General features: G+C 35.0%; 2 protein-coding genes across 2 annotated transcripts; both read right to left on the bottom strand.

The window, feature by feature from the left end:
* Positions 1-6,786: 6,786 nt before the first annotated feature.
* LOC139886045 (ultraviolet-B receptor UVR8) lies at positions 6,787-9,980 on the bottom strand. Its single transcript, XM_071869783.1, has 5 exons — positions 9,373-9,980; positions 9,016-9,225; positions 8,273-8,752; positions 8,035-8,142; positions 6,787-7,267 (listed from the first exon to the last, which is right to left on the bottom strand). Exons 1-5 carry the CDS (start codon positions 9,715-9,717, stop codon positions 6,944-6,946), a joined length of 1,467 nt encoding a protein of 488 aa, XP_071725884.1. The 5' UTR covers positions 9,718-9,980; the 3' UTR covers positions 6,787-6,943.
* Positions 9,981-14,050: 4,070 nt separating this feature from the next.
* LOC139886046 (vesicle-fusing ATPase-like) lies at positions 14,051-19,319 on the bottom strand. Its single transcript, XM_071869784.1, has 21 exons — positions 18,995-19,319; positions 18,502-18,596; positions 18,334-18,415; positions 18,191-18,241; positions 17,918-18,085; positions 17,647-17,801; positions 17,443-17,551; positions 17,022-17,121; positions 16,858-16,913; positions 16,704-16,769; positions 16,536-16,618; positions 16,316-16,449; positions 15,935-16,145; positions 15,639-15,770; positions 15,498-15,558; positions 15,338-15,397; positions 15,181-15,239; positions 15,004-15,091; positions 14,762-14,884; positions 14,605-14,670; positions 14,051-14,483 (listed from the first exon to the last, which is right to left on the bottom strand). Exons 1-21 carry the CDS (start codon positions 19,166-19,168, stop codon positions 14,340-14,342), a joined length of 2,217 nt encoding a protein of 738 aa, XP_071725885.1. The 5' UTR covers positions 19,169-19,319; the 3' UTR covers positions 14,051-14,339.
* Between the last annotated feature and the right edge of the window lie 547 nt (positions 19,320-19,866).

Here is a 19,866-nt window from a genome sequence, read left to right on the forward strand (position 1 = left end):
GATGGTCATTATATGTATGAGACCTATTTTAAAGTAAAAAAAAAAAATGGTGAAAAGAAGATGAAGGAGAAATTTTGTAAATATGAACTAATACTGGATGATTTAGTAATATGAATGAAATTGAACAAGAACTTTATTCTGGGCTTTTGTGCTTTTTCTTGTTATTATAAAAGAAAGAAACAAAAATTGTTACAAGATATACCGAAAGCATAATTAGAGTGAAAAAGCAGCCTATTAAATAAACAAACTTAAACTTTACTATTATAAGAAACACAAGAAAGATGAAAATCGTTGTGCTTTATTCGTCTTAAACTTGGGATAACAATGTGTAGTACTTTCTTTGGAATTTAAGTTGCCCGTCTACCGTTTAAGGGATATATTTTTACTACTCGTATAATATTAAAGTATATGTTAAAGTTAGTATATCATTCTTATTTACTAAAGTAATGAGAACATGTTAAAGATAGCAAAGAGAAGCGGTACGAGCTACGAAGGTACCATTTATGAGTAATAATATCGTAACCATAATAGATTCACTAAAAAGTCTCAATTTATTTTGAAGTATTTGTATTCGAATTTAAGTTGTGCCTCTTACATATTGTTGAATCGGGTAGTGACTTAATATTTGTTTTCTCATTTCTCGATTTCTTAACCTCGTGTAAACACTTAATTTAATGTTGGCATACATAAAAACAATCAAAATCTAACCACATGAACTTGTACGTGTTTTGTTTACGGGTTTCACATGGGCTTAAGCTACTCGAAAAATCGACTAGATGTACTCATGATTCAAGAAATACATAAATATGTGGAACGTATAACCTTGAGCTCTGATACCAGTTGTAAGGATATTAGGACCTAAAACAACGCAAGTGATTCAACAAGATCACTCACCGATAGTAATTCTACAAGATTACTAACCCACTTAATGAACGAAAGATTATAAATGCATGAAATGTAAATCGACACAAGAGATAATGTGGTTATATGCAATCGTTGTGATTGCTTTAGTCCACGGACCAACTAGAGAATGTATTTACTGAATATTTGTGGTGTGTTTACAATGAGTTACAAGAGGGTCTATTTATAGAATGATTTAAGGAGTAAGCTAAAAACAATTCCTTGAAGCTTCATGTGAGTTTCCTGACAGCTTCATGGAGGCTACATGTGAGTTTCCTGACAGCTTCGTGGAAGCTACATGTGAGTTTCCTAACAACTTCGTGGAAGCTACATGTGAGTTTCCTAACAACTTCGTAGAAGCTACATGTGAGTTTCCTGGGAAGCTTCGTGTGAGTTTCCTGGAATCTTCCCTCTAATTGTTTAAAGTTCTCCATATCTCCAACAATCTCCCACTTGGAGACTTTGAACAAACTCAACCTTCGTCAACCCAAAATATCAACGATCTAACCAATAACGTTAAACCACCATTATACCGCCAAACTCCATTTGGGACACGCACACTCAACACATACTTCGGATGAGCAGACTTTCGATACAAGGTCTTCAACACTACTTGTTAGAATTGAAACATTAACTCTCTAATTCACTAATTGGGGTCTTCTCTCATCAATTCATTAGAAGACCAATTGAGGTAATGCAAAACCTCAATTTCTCTGTCGTAACAACCTTAGTAAACATATCAGCAGGATTCTTCGTACCAAGGATTTTCTCTAATAATAAAGTACCATCATTTATATGTTGTCGAATAAAATGATACCTTATCTTGATGTGTTTCGTACGACTATGAAACACCAGATTCTTCCCAAGATGAACCGCACTTTGATTATCACAATTCAAGACGCAATAGTCTTGTCTTTTACCCAACTCACCTAAGAAGTTTTTCAACCAAACAAGCTCTTTAGAAGCTTCTGCAATAGCCATATATTCGGCTTCGGTGGTTGATAAAGCAACACTCTTTTGTAGTCGAGACATCCAACTAACCGCCGTCTTCCCAATTGTGAAAACATAACCCGTAGTGTTTTTCCCCGAATCGTCGCATCCACCCAAATTAGCATCCGCATAACCTCTAAGTATGACATTGCTTTTAGAGAAGCACAATCCCATATTAGAAGTACCTTTCAAATAACGAAGTAACCATTTAACCGCTTCCCAATGCTCTTTCCCCGGATTAGACATATAACGACTTACAACTCCCACTGCGTGAGCAATATCGGGTCTTGTACAAACCATGGCATACATAACACTACCCACGGCCGATGCATATGGAACCTTTTCCATCTCCATTTTGTCTTCTTCCGTTTTAGGTGATTGACTTTTCGATAGCTTTATCGTGCTACCCAAAGGCATAGAACGAGCCTTTGAATTTTTCATGTTAAACCTCTCTACAACTTTCTCAATATATTTGGATTGAGACAAGTATAGAGTACCCTTCACACGATCACGCACAATACTCATGCCAAGTATTTGCCTAGCACCACCAAGATCTTTCATCTCGAACTCATGGGAAAGTAATCCTTTCAATTTGTTGATTTCGGACATGTTGGAACCTACAAGTAACATGTCATCAACATACAACAATAAGATTATATAAGAAGACTTGAGTTTCTTCAAGTAGCAACAGTGATCCGCTTCACATCTTAAGAAACCAATCCTTTTCATAAAATCATCAAACTTCAAGTACCATTGCCGAGGTGCTTGCTTCAATCCATACAAACTTTTCTTTAGCTTACAAACCCACTTCTCTTTACCCTTTACCTCAAAGCCCTCAGGTTGCCTCATATAGATCTCTTCATCAAGGTTACCATGTAAGAATGCGGTCTTCACATCTAGTTGCTCTAGATGTAAGTCCTCAGATGCAACCATAGAAAGTACCAAACGAATAGTAGTCATCTTCACCACCGGTGAAAATATCTCTTGGTAGTCAACTCTTTTCTTTTGTTGAAAGCCTTTAACCACCAAACGAGCCTTGTACCTTTTCTTGCCATCCAACTCATTCTTGATTCGATACACCCATTTACTTTGCAACGCCCTTTTATCATGAGGTAACTTCACTAGTGACCAAGTTTTATTCTTCTCAAGTGACCCCATCTCTTCTTTCATGGCAAGCTCTCATTGTATGGATTCTTTTGTCTTCCTTGCCTCAAAGTAACTTTTGGGTTCACCATTCTCGGTATAGAGCAAGTAGTTTGCTGATGGAGAATACCTAGGATTAGGTTTGGGCACTCTAGTCGAGCGTCTTAGTGTAGGAGCAACCGAAATGGTTGGACCGGTTTCATTTGTGTCCTCCTCATCACTAGAACTCGCACTATGTTCAGAATCATCACCGCTTTCCGAATCATTTCCATCATTAGCATTTTCTGACACCTCACCGTTAATTGGCAATTCATTGTTACCCGTACTCCCACTAGAACCTGCAAGATCATCAATAGAAACATCGTCAAAAGTAACATGACCCGGTTTAGGACTCCCCGTTTCCGGTTTGCCATAAACCGAATCTTCATCAAAGGTAACATCACGAGAACGAATCACTTTTCTAGCCTCGTTATCCTAACAACGATAACCCATTTCATCCGACCCGTAACCTATGAAAGTACACTTCTTTGACTTAGCTTCAAGCTTGTCTCTCTCCGCATCTTTGGTCTTCACATAAGCATTACACCTAAAGATCCTAAGGTGATTATAACTCACCTTCTTACCTTGCCATTCTTCCTCGGGAATTCGGAAACCCAACGGTGTTGAGGGTCCCCTATTTATCAAATAAGCCGCCGTATTAACCGCATCCGCCCAAAACATTTTAGGCAAACCGGCATGTAGTCTCATACTCTTTGCCCTTTCATTTAACGTACGATTCATACGTTTGGCGACCCCATTGTGTTGCGGTGTCTCCGGTACCGTTTTCAACATTCTAATACCGAGCTTTGCACAATGGTCTTTAAACTCAAGACTACCATATTCCCCTCCATTATCCGACTTCAAGCACTTGACTTTCAAATTAGTCTCATTTTCTACCATAGCTTTCCACTTCACAAATGTATTAAATACATCAGATTTAGCTTTAAGAAAATAAACTCATACCTTTCGAGTGGAGTCGTCAATGAAGGTGACATAATAGCGAGAACCTCCATGTGATTCTACATTGGTTGGACCAAACACATCCGTATGAACAAGCTCCAATTTCTCCAACTTAGGAGCATTTCTCGATTTTCCAAAAGTCACCTTCTTTTGCTTCCCATATACACATGGTTCGCAAAACCCAAGTTCTACCTTTTTCAAATCCGAAATTCTCCCACTCGAAACAAGCATCTTCATACCCTTCTCACTCATATGCCCGAGTCTTCGGTGCCATAGAGTTGATTTGGACTCAACATTAACTGTAGCAACCACCGTGTCTTCATCAAACACTTCAACCATATAAAGAGTTCCCCTTTTATGTCCACGAGCCACTACACAACTACCCTTAACCACCTTCCATTGGCGGTTTTCAAAAGTAACCGCGTTACCTTCATCATCTAATTGACCAACTGAAATAAGTTTCCTTTTTAATTTAGGAATGTACCTTACGTTTTTCAAGGTACAATTAGAGCCAAGAGTAGTCTTCAATACAACATCTCCAATGCCCTCTATATTGAGTTGTTTGTCGTCCGCCAATCTCACCTTGCCTTGATATGGACGAAAATTCTTCATCATGCTTTTGACATGAGTAGCATGAAACGAAGCTCCCGAATCCAAAATCCAAGACTCCATAGAATTTTCAACACTACATAAAAGTGCATCATCACTTTCTTCCTCGGTCAAGTTCACACCTTTCGCCGGACCATTTTTACAATTCCTTTGAAAGTGTCCTTTTTGATTGCAACCCCAACAAACAGCTTCACTTCTATCTTTCGATGGATACCTCTTCTTAGACTTCTTTCTACCCTTCTTCTCACCGCGATCAAATTTCCTACCACGGTTGTCTGTACTTAACAAGGAACCGGATGTCGATTCCCCCGAATTTCTCCTACGAGTATCTTCACCAAGAATCAAATCCCTTATTCCTTCAAACGCTAGCTTAGTAGTTCCCGTAGAGCTACTAACTGCGGTAACCGTACCCGACCAACTTTCCGGTAATGATGAAAGCAAGATTAGTGCTTTTAGTTCATCATCAAACTTAATCTCTACCGATTCAAGCCTTGAAACGATATTATTAAATTCATTGATATGATCCGTTGCACTCGTACCTTCCTTCATCTTTGTATTGAACAATTGACGCATGAGAAATACCTTATTAGAAGCGGTAGGTTTCTCATACATGTTAGAGAGTGCTTTCAAGCAAGCAAACGTCGTCTTCTCATTCACAACGTCGTATGCAACGTTCTTAGCAAGTGAGAGACGAATAGCGCCCAAAGCTTGACGATCCAAAAGCGTCCAATCGGCATCGTTCATGCTTTCAGGCTTGGTCTCTAACGAGGGTTGGTGTAACTTCTTTTGATACAAGTAATCTTCAATTTGCATCTTCCAAAAGCCAAAGTCTCTCCCATCGAATCGGTCGACTCTAAACTTTCCGTCTTCCGCCATCGTACCCAAAGTCGAAACCTTGAGCTCTGATACCAGTTGTAAGGATATTAGGACCTAAAACAACGCAAATGATTCAACAAGATTACTCACCGATAGTAATTCTACAAGATTACTAACCCACTTAATGAACGAAAGATTATAAATGCATGAAATGTAAATCGACACAAGAGATAACGTGGTTATATGCAATCGTTGTGATTGCTTTAGTCCACGGACCAACTAGAGAATGTATTTACTGAATATTTGTGGTGTGTTTACAATGAGTTACAAGAGGGTCTATTTATAGAATGATTTAAGGAGTAAGCTAAAAACAATTCCTTGAAGCTTCATGTGAGTTTCCTGACAGTTTCATGGAGGCTACATGTGAGTTTTCTGACAGCTTCGTGGAAGCTACATGTGAATTTCTTCACAAGTTCGTGGAAGCTACATGTGAGTTTCCTAACAACTTCGTAGAAGCTACATGTGAGTTTCCTGGGAAGCTTCGTGTGAGTTTCCTGGAATCTTCCCTCTAATTGTTTAAAGTTCTCCATATCTCCAACATAACTCACATGCCACATATATCATATTAAACGCCAAAAACACTTCTAAACACTAAGGGTGCGTTTGATAAAACTGAATGATTTAGTGCTGAATGGTTCAGAATCTGAATGGTTCAGAGCCTTTGAATAAAGTTTGCTTTGAATGAAAATAAGCTGTTTGATAATCATTAAAATGAACGATATGAACCGAGTAAAACTACCTTATTAACGTGTTACATTAATAAAAAAATATAATATACTTGTTAGTTAAGTGATCATGATATGATTTCAGGACAATATTACAGAAAATTTAGGCTCTTAATGGTTAAGAGAGTGTTTCTGCTCTGAATGGTTCAGAGCTTAATTCTAAACCATTCAGCACCATATGTCATTCAGATGTCAGAAACAAACGCACTGAATGCTGAATGGTTCAGCATTCAGTGCTGAACCATTTCATTAAGAGGTAAACAAACGCACCCTAAATGTGCGTTTATTTACCTCTTAATTGAATTAATGGTTCAGTAGAGCGTTTGTTTTGAAATCTGAATGACATATGGTGCTGAATGGTTCAACATAAATTTTATTCACGTCAAAGGTTAATATAGAAATATTCAATCATTCACATTATTTGTTCAAAATAATTATCAAACAGGTTATTGTCATTCAGATGTAGTGCTAAATCATTCGTTTATGAAACGCACCCTAAAACTAGCAAAAGAACAAGTAGTTTTATCAAAAGTTTAATGTCACATAATTTCAAACATATATCACAGGTTGCAGTTTACATTGATACAATAGTTCACTTATAATTTTTCACAGGCAATGTTTTAACAACAATTATAAAACAATCATAACTTAGCTCGAATTCGATACACAAATGATTTTATTAGAGTTACCTGAACACACAATTACATGGTATCATCACTTGATTCTTCAACCAAGATTTCAGTCGGGGTGCGACAATCTCTAACCTTATCGTGTCCAAGTTGTGCTCGTTCATTGTCTCCGAACCCAAAAATACGACCTCGATTTGTGACCACAACAGAGTGATATAAGCCTGTGCTTACTTGAGAAATATGATGATCTTTTAAAGTGTAAAGCTTGGTTGGCTTCAACACTTTATCAGATACACCTTTATCTGGAAAACCAAGACTTCCGAATCCCATCCATCCAAATCCGTACATACTTCCGTTATCCACCAACACAAACGTCTTCCTCTTGCTTGCGCACACCTAATAAAATCATCATTACACATATGATTAAACACTGCACCAAGCCATCCAAAAAGGATGTGAAGATAGTCAGGTACACAATATAGGTGGCCTTTTCAACCCATACACTTATGATGAATAGGTTGATTACTTGATTTCGGATGTGTTTTCTCTCAAACAAGTCCTATTAAAAGGTTAGCTAAAAGGGAAATGGATCAAACAAGTTGAAAGTAGCGCACTAAAGTCAATTTAATGCATAAAAGTATCTAAAGTTGTATTAATTAAGCGTTTAGATTATTATCTTAATGATATTAATTGGTCATTAAACTAAAGTTGTATTAATTGGTAATCAAACTAAAGCATAAAAGTATCTAAGTTGTACTCCCTTCGTTCCAATTTTATTGTCCAGTATTTTTTTTCATATTGTCCCAAATTAATTGTTCACTTTCATAAATAGTTAAGAATGTTGTGGTGAAGTTATTTTATACCACTGTATGCATGTAAACAAAAAGATAGTTAAAAAGCAACAGTCAGAAATTTAACAAAATATACAATATGATGATATTTTTTAAGTCTTTTTTGTCTAAACAGTAAAATTGGGACAGATGGAGTATTAATATATTCCGAAAGATGTACCCGTCTTGCCATCTCAAGTAAATATGTTCCAAGAAAATGTGAACACGTCACATAAGTTTTTATATTCGTGTTCATTCAATAAAGATAGTTCCTTTGATCATTGATTATGATCATATCACATGAAAACATTATAATAACGAATAATAATAAACCTGAACAGCTCGGTGATTCTTGAGGCCAATCAAGAGCTCGGGGGTCGTTTTGTCAATCTCATCTCCATGGCCAAGTGCACCACAGTAGCCTTTTCCCCATGTGTAAACCTGCAATTCATTTATCAAACAAATCAGAAACTTCAAAAAAAAAAAAAAATAAAAAAAAAAAAAAAAAAATAATAAAAGAAAATAAAAAATAAATTAAAAAAAAGAGCTATTTGGTAATTAAAGAATTTACATATCCATTAGAATCGAGTGCAACCACATGTTCATCACCAGCAGAAACACGAACCACGTGGATACCTTTTCTCCTGAACCACAAAAGTGGTCTAGGTCTAGGTTCACTGTGCTGTTCACCATGACCCAAACAGAAATTGGTTCCAGACCCAAACGAATAAACGGTTCCATCACTAGTGACAGCAAGTGCATAACTTGGACCAGCAGCAATATGTACAACTGGACCAGCGTTCACAAGTGATTCCACTAGTTTCGGTGTTGGTCTATCCAATGTGTCACCATGGCCTAGTTGACCATTTGTGTTGGTCCCACATGTGTATACTTGACCTTCAATTGTTAGAAATACGGTAAAGCTAACCCCCGTAGCAACCTTCTTGCAAGTCACTTCCTTTAATGCTTCAACAAGCCGAGGCTTGAATATTGGACGGTTAGTATCACTATGCCCACAACAGAAAGACGAATTGTCACCACATGTGAAAACCTACAAAAATTTAATGTCAAAATTGTGGAATCGTTAATTACGTATCAGATAATCTCATAATCAGTAGTAACAAAACGGGCTGCAGGATACAGATATATGTTTGCAGGATAACTGATTTAACTAATTTTTAGTGTTATGAGGATGAATTTTGATATAAAATAACTCCGAACACTAAAACTTATTATTTATGACTGGAAACACAATGATAACATATTCAATTTCCTAATTTTAATATAATACAATAGATAGAGTTGTATGCAAACCTCTCCAGATTGTGTGACAAAAGCAGCATGATTATGCGAGGCAGAAACATGTGTCACGTGAGCAGGATACGGAAACTTAATCGGTGTAAATGATACACATTGTGTTGTTTCGGGCCCATGACCAAGAACACCACACAAACTTGAACCACACGAGTAAACCGTTGAGTCTTTTACCAATAAAGTGTGATACCTTCCACTCCTAATTTGCATCTGCTAGCCATTATCAAAAAATCAGTAACCTACTAGATAATTTGACTCATATACTAGTACAGTAATACTTCATATCATATATATAATTATAATATATGCACAAAAATTATAAATAAATTGTTAGAAAAAAATTATAAGAAAACATACATTGCCTGAAGAGGTTTGAACAACATCTGAAGACTGGTGCACAGATTGCAAGAACCTCAAAACTCTTTTCCAATTTCCACCACATCTACCCAAAAGCTCATCTTGAGCTCTATGACTCAAAGACACATAAACAGGATGTGACCCACATGATTGAAAAGCAGCAAATTCAGCCAAAGATTTTGAATTTTGAGAAACCAATCCATGTTTACCTCCAAAAAGTTTATTACTTAGTTCCAAACACACAAGATCCACACCACCCAGTCCACCCCCAGAAGTCAAAATTTCAAGAATCAAATGTAAAGGCAAGTCATCAAACCTAGCTGACCTTAACCCATCACCACCCATTTCAAAACCCCTTTTCAAAATCGAAAAAGATCAGATTTTTAGACGGAATTTGATGAAATTTGAACAAGAAAATGGATCAAAGTATATGGGGTGTAAGAAATTGGACGACTTTATTGGTTGAGATTCGAAACTAAACATCAGAAATTGAAATTGAATTGGAAATCAAGAAAATTAAGGGAGCGGATATGTGGTTAATTAGTAATGGGAAAACATGTTTTTGAAAAAATGGGGGTTTCGGTTGTTATTATTAATGCGAAAATTGATCACTTTCTCTCTCTAGATATATTAAATTACTTCTAGTAGCGAAGAAAAAAGTAGAGAGAAAGAAAGGGCCGGTTCCGTGGGCTTGGTAGAGTTAGTGGTGTTAAACACTCTGTCTTGTACACGTGTAGGGTTTTGATAGGTTTTGATGTTAACATAAATATGGAAATTGATGTCAGATTGGCACTATCAAACATCATGTTGTACGCTACTTTTTTTCCTTCCCTAGCAAGTTTGTTTCATTACTTCGTCTCATTTGTGTACTTTTTTTTAATGCACGTCAGAGTTATTAACGGTGTTTGAACGTGATATCGGAACTCACAAACCCGATCATTTCTCTTTACGAACTATATACAGCCCAACCGCTCCTTAAGAAGAAATACTACGACAAATTCATACGGGCATTGTGTGTGATAAAACTCCCTCAGGTGAGTCTCAAACGAATAGACGTCCTAAACATTCGAAGGTCATGAAATGAGCTAGTAAAACCCAAGCGAATTAATTTAGCAGCATATGAGAGTTGACCCCTAACATCTTTATGAAAGTCATATCATAATCAATGCACCAATACCCTCTGGTTCTCTTTTGTATACTATTCACCGTTATGGGATTGAATCATTTTTATATAAGATAAAAGATTTAATAATCATTATAGTAGCTTTCAAGCGATTTTTTTTAGAGGCAACGGAGTTCTTGGTTGGCGTTTTTCTTAACCTTTGCTGCTACATGTTTGCTTTTATTTCTTCAAATCTGGCTTTTTAAGGGGGTTTAAGCTATAAATAGGTCGTATACTTTTCTTTTTGTCCCATTATTGACTATGTGCCCAAAAAACTCTCAATGTCGGCTATATACTTTCAAAAAGTGTCAACTCATATGCCACGTCATTAATTACTTTTGTTGCAGGTACAAAAAAAAAGTGGTTTATATTGGTACACTTTTTGAATGTATATAGCCGACACTGAGAGTTTTTGGGGTATATTGCCTACAATGGGACAAAAAAGAAAGTATATGACCTATTTATAGCTTAAACCCTTTTTAAGACAAAAGCACACACACCACTACACGAATTAATCACGATATATATATATATATATATATATATATATATATATATATATATATATAGGGGCGGAGGGAGGGGGTCAAGTGGGGTCAGCCGCCCCCGACGATTTTGAAATTTTAGTGTAAATTTTTTCGGTTTTTCGATTTTGCCCCAGGTGAATTTTTTTTATTTTCCCAAACCCTTCATATTTTGCCCCAAAACCGTCATATTTTGCCATAAAACCTTCGTATTTTGCTCAAAAGTCTCTAAATTTTGCTCAAAAAACTCTATATTTTGCCACAAAACTTTTATATTTTGTCAAAAAAAATCCTTACGTTTTAAATTTTTTTTCCCCTGGTGAAATTTTTTTCTGGATCCGCCACAGTATATATATATATATATATATATATATATATATATATATATATATATATATATATATATATATATATATATATATATATATACAAATTGTCCTAAGCAGGACTCGAAGCTTCAACCTCCTGGTTGGAAGGGTCACCTCGATACCGTTGGCCCAATGGCTTTGCATTGTTGATCTTTTGTGGTTGTTAACGCTTGTTTCATTTTGTTTGGTACTTTGGTAGGTTTGCTGTTCATGATTCTGGCGACGAGTACCTCTCTTTGTACTATGGTTTTTGGTGATGTTATTTTTTTGGTGCTTTTTGTTATGAGTATTTGGATCTTTGGGTTTTTTTTTTTTTTTTTTTTGTGTGGTGGTTGCTGGATTTATTTACCGGTAGACTTTTTTTTTCAGGTTGTTATTTTATGACTTCTTGGTTCACCTAGCTGTCGGGCTTCTCTGCGACGTTATCTTGCCTTGAGTCTAGGTTGTGATGTGTTCTTTGTTGGTGGTCGATTCTTTGTTTACGGCTGTTTGCTCCGGAAGTTGGTCGGTAGACTGTCAGCCGATTTGTTGGGGGTGGCTTCCTAACATGATTAAAACCCAAGAATGGTTTAGTTTGTTTAGGTTGTTTGGTTGGATAGGGTTCGTTTGTTGGTTTACTTTGATATCGGGTGTACTTGTTGATTTTTGAATCGTTTATTGTTAATACGTTTTTTCGCCAAAAAATTAAATAAAATAGGGACTATGAGTAAACTTGGCTTCCTAACATGATTAAAATCTTGTTACGGGTTCAAGTAATGAAATGAACACATATCGGAATAAGTTATCGTTTTGATGTGGTGGTTTCAAGTATTGAAATGAATTATTTGTAAATATTCGTAGATATTTGAGATATAAGTGTCTACTCTCATAAAATAAAAAATCACAATTATAACATGAATCATGCCTATTTACTGAAAAAATTATACTATAATGAGATAAAAAGTAACAGCTTAGGAGCATACAGTATCCCAAAAAGGAGCTGATTCGTACACCACTAGATTTTAGCCATACACTATTAAAGATACATTATAACATTGTAGTGTACAACACTGTAATGTATATTTGGTGGTGTATGACTAAATTTAGTGGTGTATGAATCAACCCCCATTTCAAAAGCTCCAAGGCTAGGAAAATGGTCCTAATAAAAAAGATAAGTAAAAATAAATAATTTCCGTAATGAGATAAAAAAATAAAAAATCAAACAGTTTAGGAGCAAACAGTATTCGAGGAGTAATGTTATCCAACCCAAAGTTGGGGATATGGTCCGAACCTAGGGCCATGCCATTTCTAAATGAATATATGGTTAATTAAGAGACAATGGCTAGTATATGTCTACTGACAGAGTCATAGACAATAGACAGCACTCAACAAATAAAATAAACAACTTAGTGACCTATTTAGGCCACTTAAGTTGATGCGTAATTGTTAGTTTACCTAACTTTCAAACAATCTCGACCGGACGTCGGGGCTCATTTAATACGTTAATTAAATTAAATAGATTGATTAACAAGTTGAACGACTTTTTCATCTAAATCGTGTGTTGAATTGATTCTAATGGTAGTATGAATTAATATTATTAGCACACCGATGGTAGTAGGTAAGAGAAGAGAATAAATTAAAGAAAAATGATGATATTGCTAATTTACCTTCACATGCATTAGCATAACTGACATTTTTAACGGGCAGTTAACTAGAGAACCATCTGCGTTACAATTTTTAATAAAGAACCGTCCTTCTCACTGTTGTAAAAACTCGTTTAATCTCCGATTACTCATTTTTAAGAACAATTAGTTCCGTTTTTTCAAAATCCGTTTAATTAGTCGGTCAACGTGGATTGATGGTTTAAAATCGAATTTGTTAATCAAAGTCGGTCGGTCGTCAAAATTAGTCAACACTTTAACATGATATTAAACTAGAACTTTAGAGTTTTTGAATAAAATAAAAAAATTCAGACAATTATTTTAATGTTTATGTTTATGCTTTTCTTCTATATTTACACATATAATTTTTTGAATTTATCATTTAATTGTATAATAAACTATTCAATTAATCGTTGATTAATCCCCGAATTGCCGATTAATTCTTCCAAAGTCCCGACCGATTAATCCCCGAATAGCGAATTTTGCAACCTTGGTCCTAATTAAATTTCTTTATAGGATTAGTGAAGTCATTTGAGGTAAACCGTCGATGTGACTCATAATATCAATATCATTAAGGGCCCGTTTGTTTTTTTCTTATTAAGTTCATTTGTCTGAACTAATATATGATGTCTGTGGGAAATAAGTGATGAAAAATAATTAGTGTTTGTTTTATGTACTGAATAACCGTCTGAATAATTGAATTTACTAAATTAACCCTGCATATGAGTAGTTATAATAGCAGTTACTAAAAAATGCGGACTCAATTAGAAATTCACATTTATTTGAGTTTTTTTTTCATTAAGACATGATTTATTTAATTAGTCAAAAACAAACACCTTCCATGACTTTCCATAATAAGTTTCACTCTATTAAGTCCATTAAATTAAAAACAAACATGGCCTAAGGTGCCTTTGGACATTCAAAGTAAAATATGCAATTAGTCTTATATACAGAACAGATGCAAAAAAAACAGTTATGTGAATATTGAGCAAAAATCATATCATAATAACTGATCAAAAATTTAGAATAACAGCTAAATACATCATCGTTTCAAAGCTAACCTCTCAAATATATGGATCATATACCTCTTCAGTTAACAGCAACTCATCACACACCACATAAATAACGACATTACAAAATATGTTCTTTATCTAGCCTCCGTTTATGTCGTGGTCATGTGTACTGCAACCCAAACGAAATGAAGGAGGGGAGTGAATACATGCCAACATTCAAAATTCCAGTTTTTGGTAAATATCAAAAGATATACGACACACTAGTAGCGAACAATATCTTGTAGGCACTCATAGAAGTGTGAAATTTCAATTGTTTCCTTGCCCGAGTATATAGCTTCTGCACTTCCACCTGATTCTCCCTGTGCCGCCATCTCAACCACCATATAAAGCCTCTTAATCGGCATCTGTAACACCAACCCAGAAACATGGTTAACTTTTGTTCATTCAAACTAGGTTAATATTCGACCAGGTTCCAGATACTGATTCAATCAGTAAGTTATATGTTTAAAAATTTAAGAATCTTACATCATTCAAGGCTTCAGCTGCAGCATCAATATCGTCTCCCGAGAATACATTAAGTTGTTCCAATACCTAAAAAGAAAAGATTGACGATAAGACTGAACATGAACTAATCTACAAAGCATACAATTATGCATGAGATGAAAGAATAAGAACAAATTACCTGTTTAGCATCTTCAGTCTTCAATGTAGGAACATGGTAAGTGACCGAGAAAGCGTCACAAACCCCAACTGACTCCAGGAAATGTAACTCACTTGTCGTTCCAATAACGAGCATATTTTTACCCTGAAACGTAACAATAACTAATAAGACCACTTTCACAATATTTTCAAGAAACAAATAGTACTTCTTACATGTCTAACGTATCCACATCAAGACGAGGAAGATAACAAGATAATAAGTACCTTTGGGGGAAGCCGCTTGAGGAGAACCATCAATGTCTGAGATATCAAGTTAGAAAAGCGAGGTCCGATCGCGACATATTCTAGCAGCCTGAATTAGTGAACAAAAGAATATCAACCGCGTATAAAAAAATTCGATTAACAAAATGCTTGCATAAACGAGGTCAACAAGCTACTTACCTTTCAATATCATCAAGAACAATAATGCTCAATGTTGATTTGTAAGCATCCTCAAATACCTAAAAAAGTAAAGCTCTGATGAGAAACAGTTCATGAAGTGTATCTAATAATATAAAACAAAATACAGGATAAGATATTAAAGACTGAAGCACAAAACCTTAACAATTTGTGCACATTTACTTCCTTCACTGAGGCCAATCATCGACTCAGCAGAGATCTACAATTTAGAAAACAAAAAAAATCAATCTTTCGGAAAAATTATTCGATTTCTCACAATAATATGCAGTGAAAACAGTATCCCATATAAATAAACTTACAATCTTCACGTAAGGGAAATCGCTACCGATGCCAACAGTAGCTGCCATCGCAGTCTTACCACTGCAAAAGATATTCAGAAAAATTTAGTTAACAAAAAGACTCCTTAAAGTACCAATATATACAACCAAAGCACAATTTACCTGCCACTTGGACCTTCTAGAAGAACCGTGATAAGCGGACTACCTCGGCTGACCTTCACTTGCTCTGCTAATAACATAGTTCTCTTAAAGATATGATCATGTCGTTTACCACAATCAACTATTCCATTGAGTCTGCATCGTTTAAAATGAATTCAGAAACTTTAGATTAAAAACTTTAGAGACAGACAATTTCAATTTAGACATTTTCTGCCTAATCATCACCAAATTCAAGATAATATAGAAAAGAGATATCACAAAACTATACATCTAAATGAGAAGAACATTATGATCCTTACCTGCAACGTTCAAGGTCGTCCATGGAAGCACCAAATGAAGGAATAACTTCATGAAGAGCATTCAAAAAGTCATCCATTGTGACTTTAATGCTCTCCTCATCAACGGTTTTAGTCAAATCATCGAGACTTAGCTGCCGATTAAGAGCATAAGAAACCGCACTTTTCACAACACCTTCAAGTTCTGCACCACTGTAATTCTTTGTTCGTGCAGCTGGGCTCCACAAAAACACATATCATTAGATTTACACACGCATGTTTATCATTTGAATAGGTAAATATTTCCAATTAGCATTACAACTTGATTGCATACATGGTTGAAAAGGTTAATAGAAATATGTTTGGTCACTAAAAATTAATGAAATCCAGTACATAACAACGTACCAAGCTCTTGTAAGTTCACATCAGGAGCTAGAAAAGAATTCTCTTTCATCTTATTTGTGTGAATTTGAAGAATTTGTAAACGGCCATTTTCATCAGGAAGGCTAATTTCTACTTGAACTTCCAAACGACCAGGCCTAATTAAGTTTTAGAGTAGCATATCAGCAATCATATAAAGGGAAACATTTAACACCTTATGAGAGATAATGTATAATGTAATTACCTTAAAAGAGCTTCATCAAGCAAATCTTTTCTATTAGTCATACCGATAAGCAACACATTATTAAGGGCTTCCACACCGTCTATCTAAGAAACAGATATTCTAAATCAGTATCTTTAGTTAAGCTTTGTATCGTTATTATAAAGTTAGAATTCAAATGCTTGATACAACCTTTGTAAGAAGCTGATTGACAATGCTATCGTGCACTCCTGTGCCATCCCTAGTCGAACCTCTAGACTGTAATTTCAAAATAGAATTGTAATGAACATTTGGAAATGGATACATTGAAAGAGAAGTCAGTTACTGAAGTATGGGAAGAACCTACCTTACAAATTGCATCAATTTCATCAAAAATGATCACATGCAACTCACTTTGATCCCCTGGAAAATAAATTGGACAGTATGGCTTCAGATATTAGAAAAAGAAAGTAAAAATAAGTAGAAAAAAACTATTCCAAAGTCTAGATTGTAACTAGTAGAACGTCCAACCTAGTGTTCTTTGATCTTGTTCAGCATCGGCAAATAAGTCTCTCACGTTCTTCTCAGTTTCACCAACAAATTTACTCAGCACTTCAGGCCCATTTACAATCTAGATTGAAGAATCAGACAAGAATCTATTAATTAAACGCAACCACATATGTAGCGTAACTAAAACGCGTTACACATTTTTGCAATGAAAGTCACTTAGAGTCAGGTTAACAGTTTTGATTGATCTAGATTCTAGAATCAAACAAAGAAGTCATCATTATAAGCAGCCCGCATGTGTAATGTAAAGTCATGATACACACTGTTGTAACAAAAAGAATTAAGAGTTCAAATAATAATTCCATTTTTTTATGTAAAAAATTATTGCAATATGCTCCGAATAACTTATGTAATAGATCTAAAGGACAATGCATGCTTAACATACCTTTGGATCCTTTCCATTTAACATCTTTCCGATTTGACGAGCCATTAGGGTCTTGCCAGTACCAGGGGGACCATATAACAACATTCCCTTGACATGCTTTACGCCCAGCCTGAAAAATATAGATTCCCATTCAGATATATAAATTAATCCAAAAATTCAAAAAAAAAAAAAGTTAAGCAGCACGAGACAACAATATGACATTACTTGCTTGCCACATGTGGAGGGAAAACTCTAGACGCAAAAGCTCTTCTAAAGATATCAGCAAATTCATTGCTCAGGCCACCGATGCCGAGTGATTGAAGATTAAACTCCTTGTGCTTAAATATGTTACTGCTAGCAGCCTCACGCTGGTTAGTAATCTGTACATAAAGAAAAGAACTTAAAGAACAGAAACAAAACAAACATAAATACCAAAAGTAGTAAAAGGTCTACAAAACAAGTGTGTTTCATCAACCCACTTGTTTTGAAATAATACCTTAATTCCACTAGAATTAGAGGCTTCAAACACTATGTATGAATCTTGACAGAACATGCCTCTTTCAACATCTGTTTTTTCCTGACCTTCAACAGCAATTTGGTTGACTGTGAAGATATAACCATTGCCAAGATGTTCAAAGGTTACCCTTTGTCCCGATGTCAAAACCTACATCAAAGTAGTAAGCCTTCATGAACATAATGAAACAAATACATATACGTAATAAGTACAATACATATATTGCCTACATATGTAAAAATGGACAACACGTACCTGGTTAACAAATCTTTTCTTAAGTTGTTGAGCTAGAACAACAGCATCAACCTGCAAATAACATAAACAAAATCAAAAGATGCAATCTCAAAGCAAAAGGTTAACATGAAGGTTAAAAATCGATGAGATAGCATGTAACATACTTTCTCTTCTTTGTTTCCTTTTTTTACAAATTCCAACTCAAGGGTAAGTAACGCAATGTTGAAATCTTCAGGTGGAATAAACCTAAAACGTCTCACAGAATTAATACTTCAGCTAACCAACAATAATTATCTACGAAACCAAATAAGATGTAACCATCAATCACAAACCTGCTAACCGGTACCGAATCTCCAGTAGAAACTCGTGCGTGACGTCGTTGAATGGCATTAAGCCCGATCTGTCCACTTTGTATCGTATCATACGGTGTTTATTTCAGTTAAGTATATAACAATATAATTGCTCTTGACATAGATAGTATCATTATCATGATAACACATTAACCTTCATTGCTCAAACAGATCACTTAACAAAAAAAAAAAACATGTCTGCAACAGATTAACACTAATGGAATAAACAATAAACTTATAAACTAGAAGGCAGTGTCTGATTCCAATTCCATACTTATAATAACACAAATCGTGAGTGAGATTAGTTTAAACGTTGCACTAATCAATAAATTATGTAATACGGAGTATTATATATTATAAAACTGCATCACATTCAAAATTATTCGAAGTAAAACGGTAATGATCAAGGATTACCTCATTTCAGGATATTATATATTATACAGTATAAGTATATATATTAGGTTAATAAAGGATATGATACAGTAAGAACGAAAACACCTCCAACCAACGCAAGAGCTAGATTCGATCCAGGTACAGTAAATTGACGAAGATCGGAGGGTGATACATAGGCGCAATTTGTATACGCGAGATCTTTCGCCGGTGTCTGTGTAACGGTCATCATCATCGATGATCCTGACCGATTAGCCATTATCAAATCGGATAGATCGAATCGGATTATAGGATATTGTAACTTTTTATTATAATTTTGTTGATGAAATTAAATTAAATTGGGGAAAATGATGATTATGGAAATGAAGGAAGGATGGAAGGAATAAAACAGAGGTCGGTTTCTTAGGATCGAAGGGTTGACGGAGTTGGTTAAGTTAATTGACAAGAACCAACAAAGACCAGACCATCGGCTCGGTCATTGTTTCTCGAAAGAGTAAACTTACATAAGTTACCCCTCAACTTTCAACTTTTACCAACTTTAAAGTTAAATAGATATTTAATAGATATTTTCATTGTTTGTTACCTTCGTCCATCTATAATGCTATAATGAAAAAGAAAAAAAATCAAAAAGAAAAAGAAAAAAATTTAAACACGTGGGTGATGTCATTAATCTAAATAATTTTAAATTAAAATTAAATCTTATTAATTAATTATTATTATTAAATCTTATTAATAATTATTTCAATTATTAAAATTAAATAATTTTAATTAACTATTTTGAATTGAGTATCAGAAGATCTAAAAGCTAGGCAGAAGAAAACTAATTCCAAATTTATATTCTAATTTACACTTTTAAAATAAAATGACAACTAATATTATCTCTTATGATTGGATATGGTTGTTTAATATGCATTTTAGGTGTTTGATGAAATGTTCACCTGACGAGTTTCTTAGTCG

The sequence above is a fragment of the Rutidosis leptorrhynchoides genome, chromosome 1 (genome assembly GCF_046630445.1).
Source record: "Rutidosis leptorrhynchoides isolate AG116_Rl617_1_P2 chromosome 1, CSIRO_AGI_Rlap_v1, whole genome shotgun sequence".
Classification (NCBI taxonomy): Eukaryota; Viridiplantae; Streptophyta; class Magnoliopsida; order Asterales; family Asteraceae; genus Rutidosis; species Rutidosis leptorrhynchoides.

Bases quoted from the DNA above. Each gene is read 5' to 3' on its own strand.
- LOC139886046 (XM_071869784.1), bottom strand. From the start codon at position 19,168: ATGGCTAATCGGTCAGGATCATCGATGATGATGACCGTTACACAGACA. The intron at 17,122-17,442 runs GTATGTTAAGCA...TCTTCAATCTAG, and splicing joins TAAATGGAAAGGATCCAAAG to ATTGTAAATGGGCCTGAAGT. The intron at 15,398-15,497 runs GTAAGTTTATTT...TCTAAATTGTAG, and splicing joins ATTTCCCTTACGTGAAGATT to ATCTCTGCTGAGTCGATGAT.
- LOC139886045 (XM_071869783.1), bottom strand. From the start codon at position 9,717: ATGGGTGGTGATGGGTTAAGGTCAGCTAGGTTTGATGACTTGCCTTTA. The intron at 9,226-9,372 runs GTATGTTTTCTT...AATGGCTAGCAG, and splicing joins TTCAAACCTCTTCAGGCAAT to ATGCAAATTAGGAGTGGAAG. The intron at 7,268-8,034 runs GTTTATTATTAT...TGATTTTATTAG, and splicing joins AGAATCACCGAGCTGTTCAG to GTGTGCGCAAGCAAGAGGAA.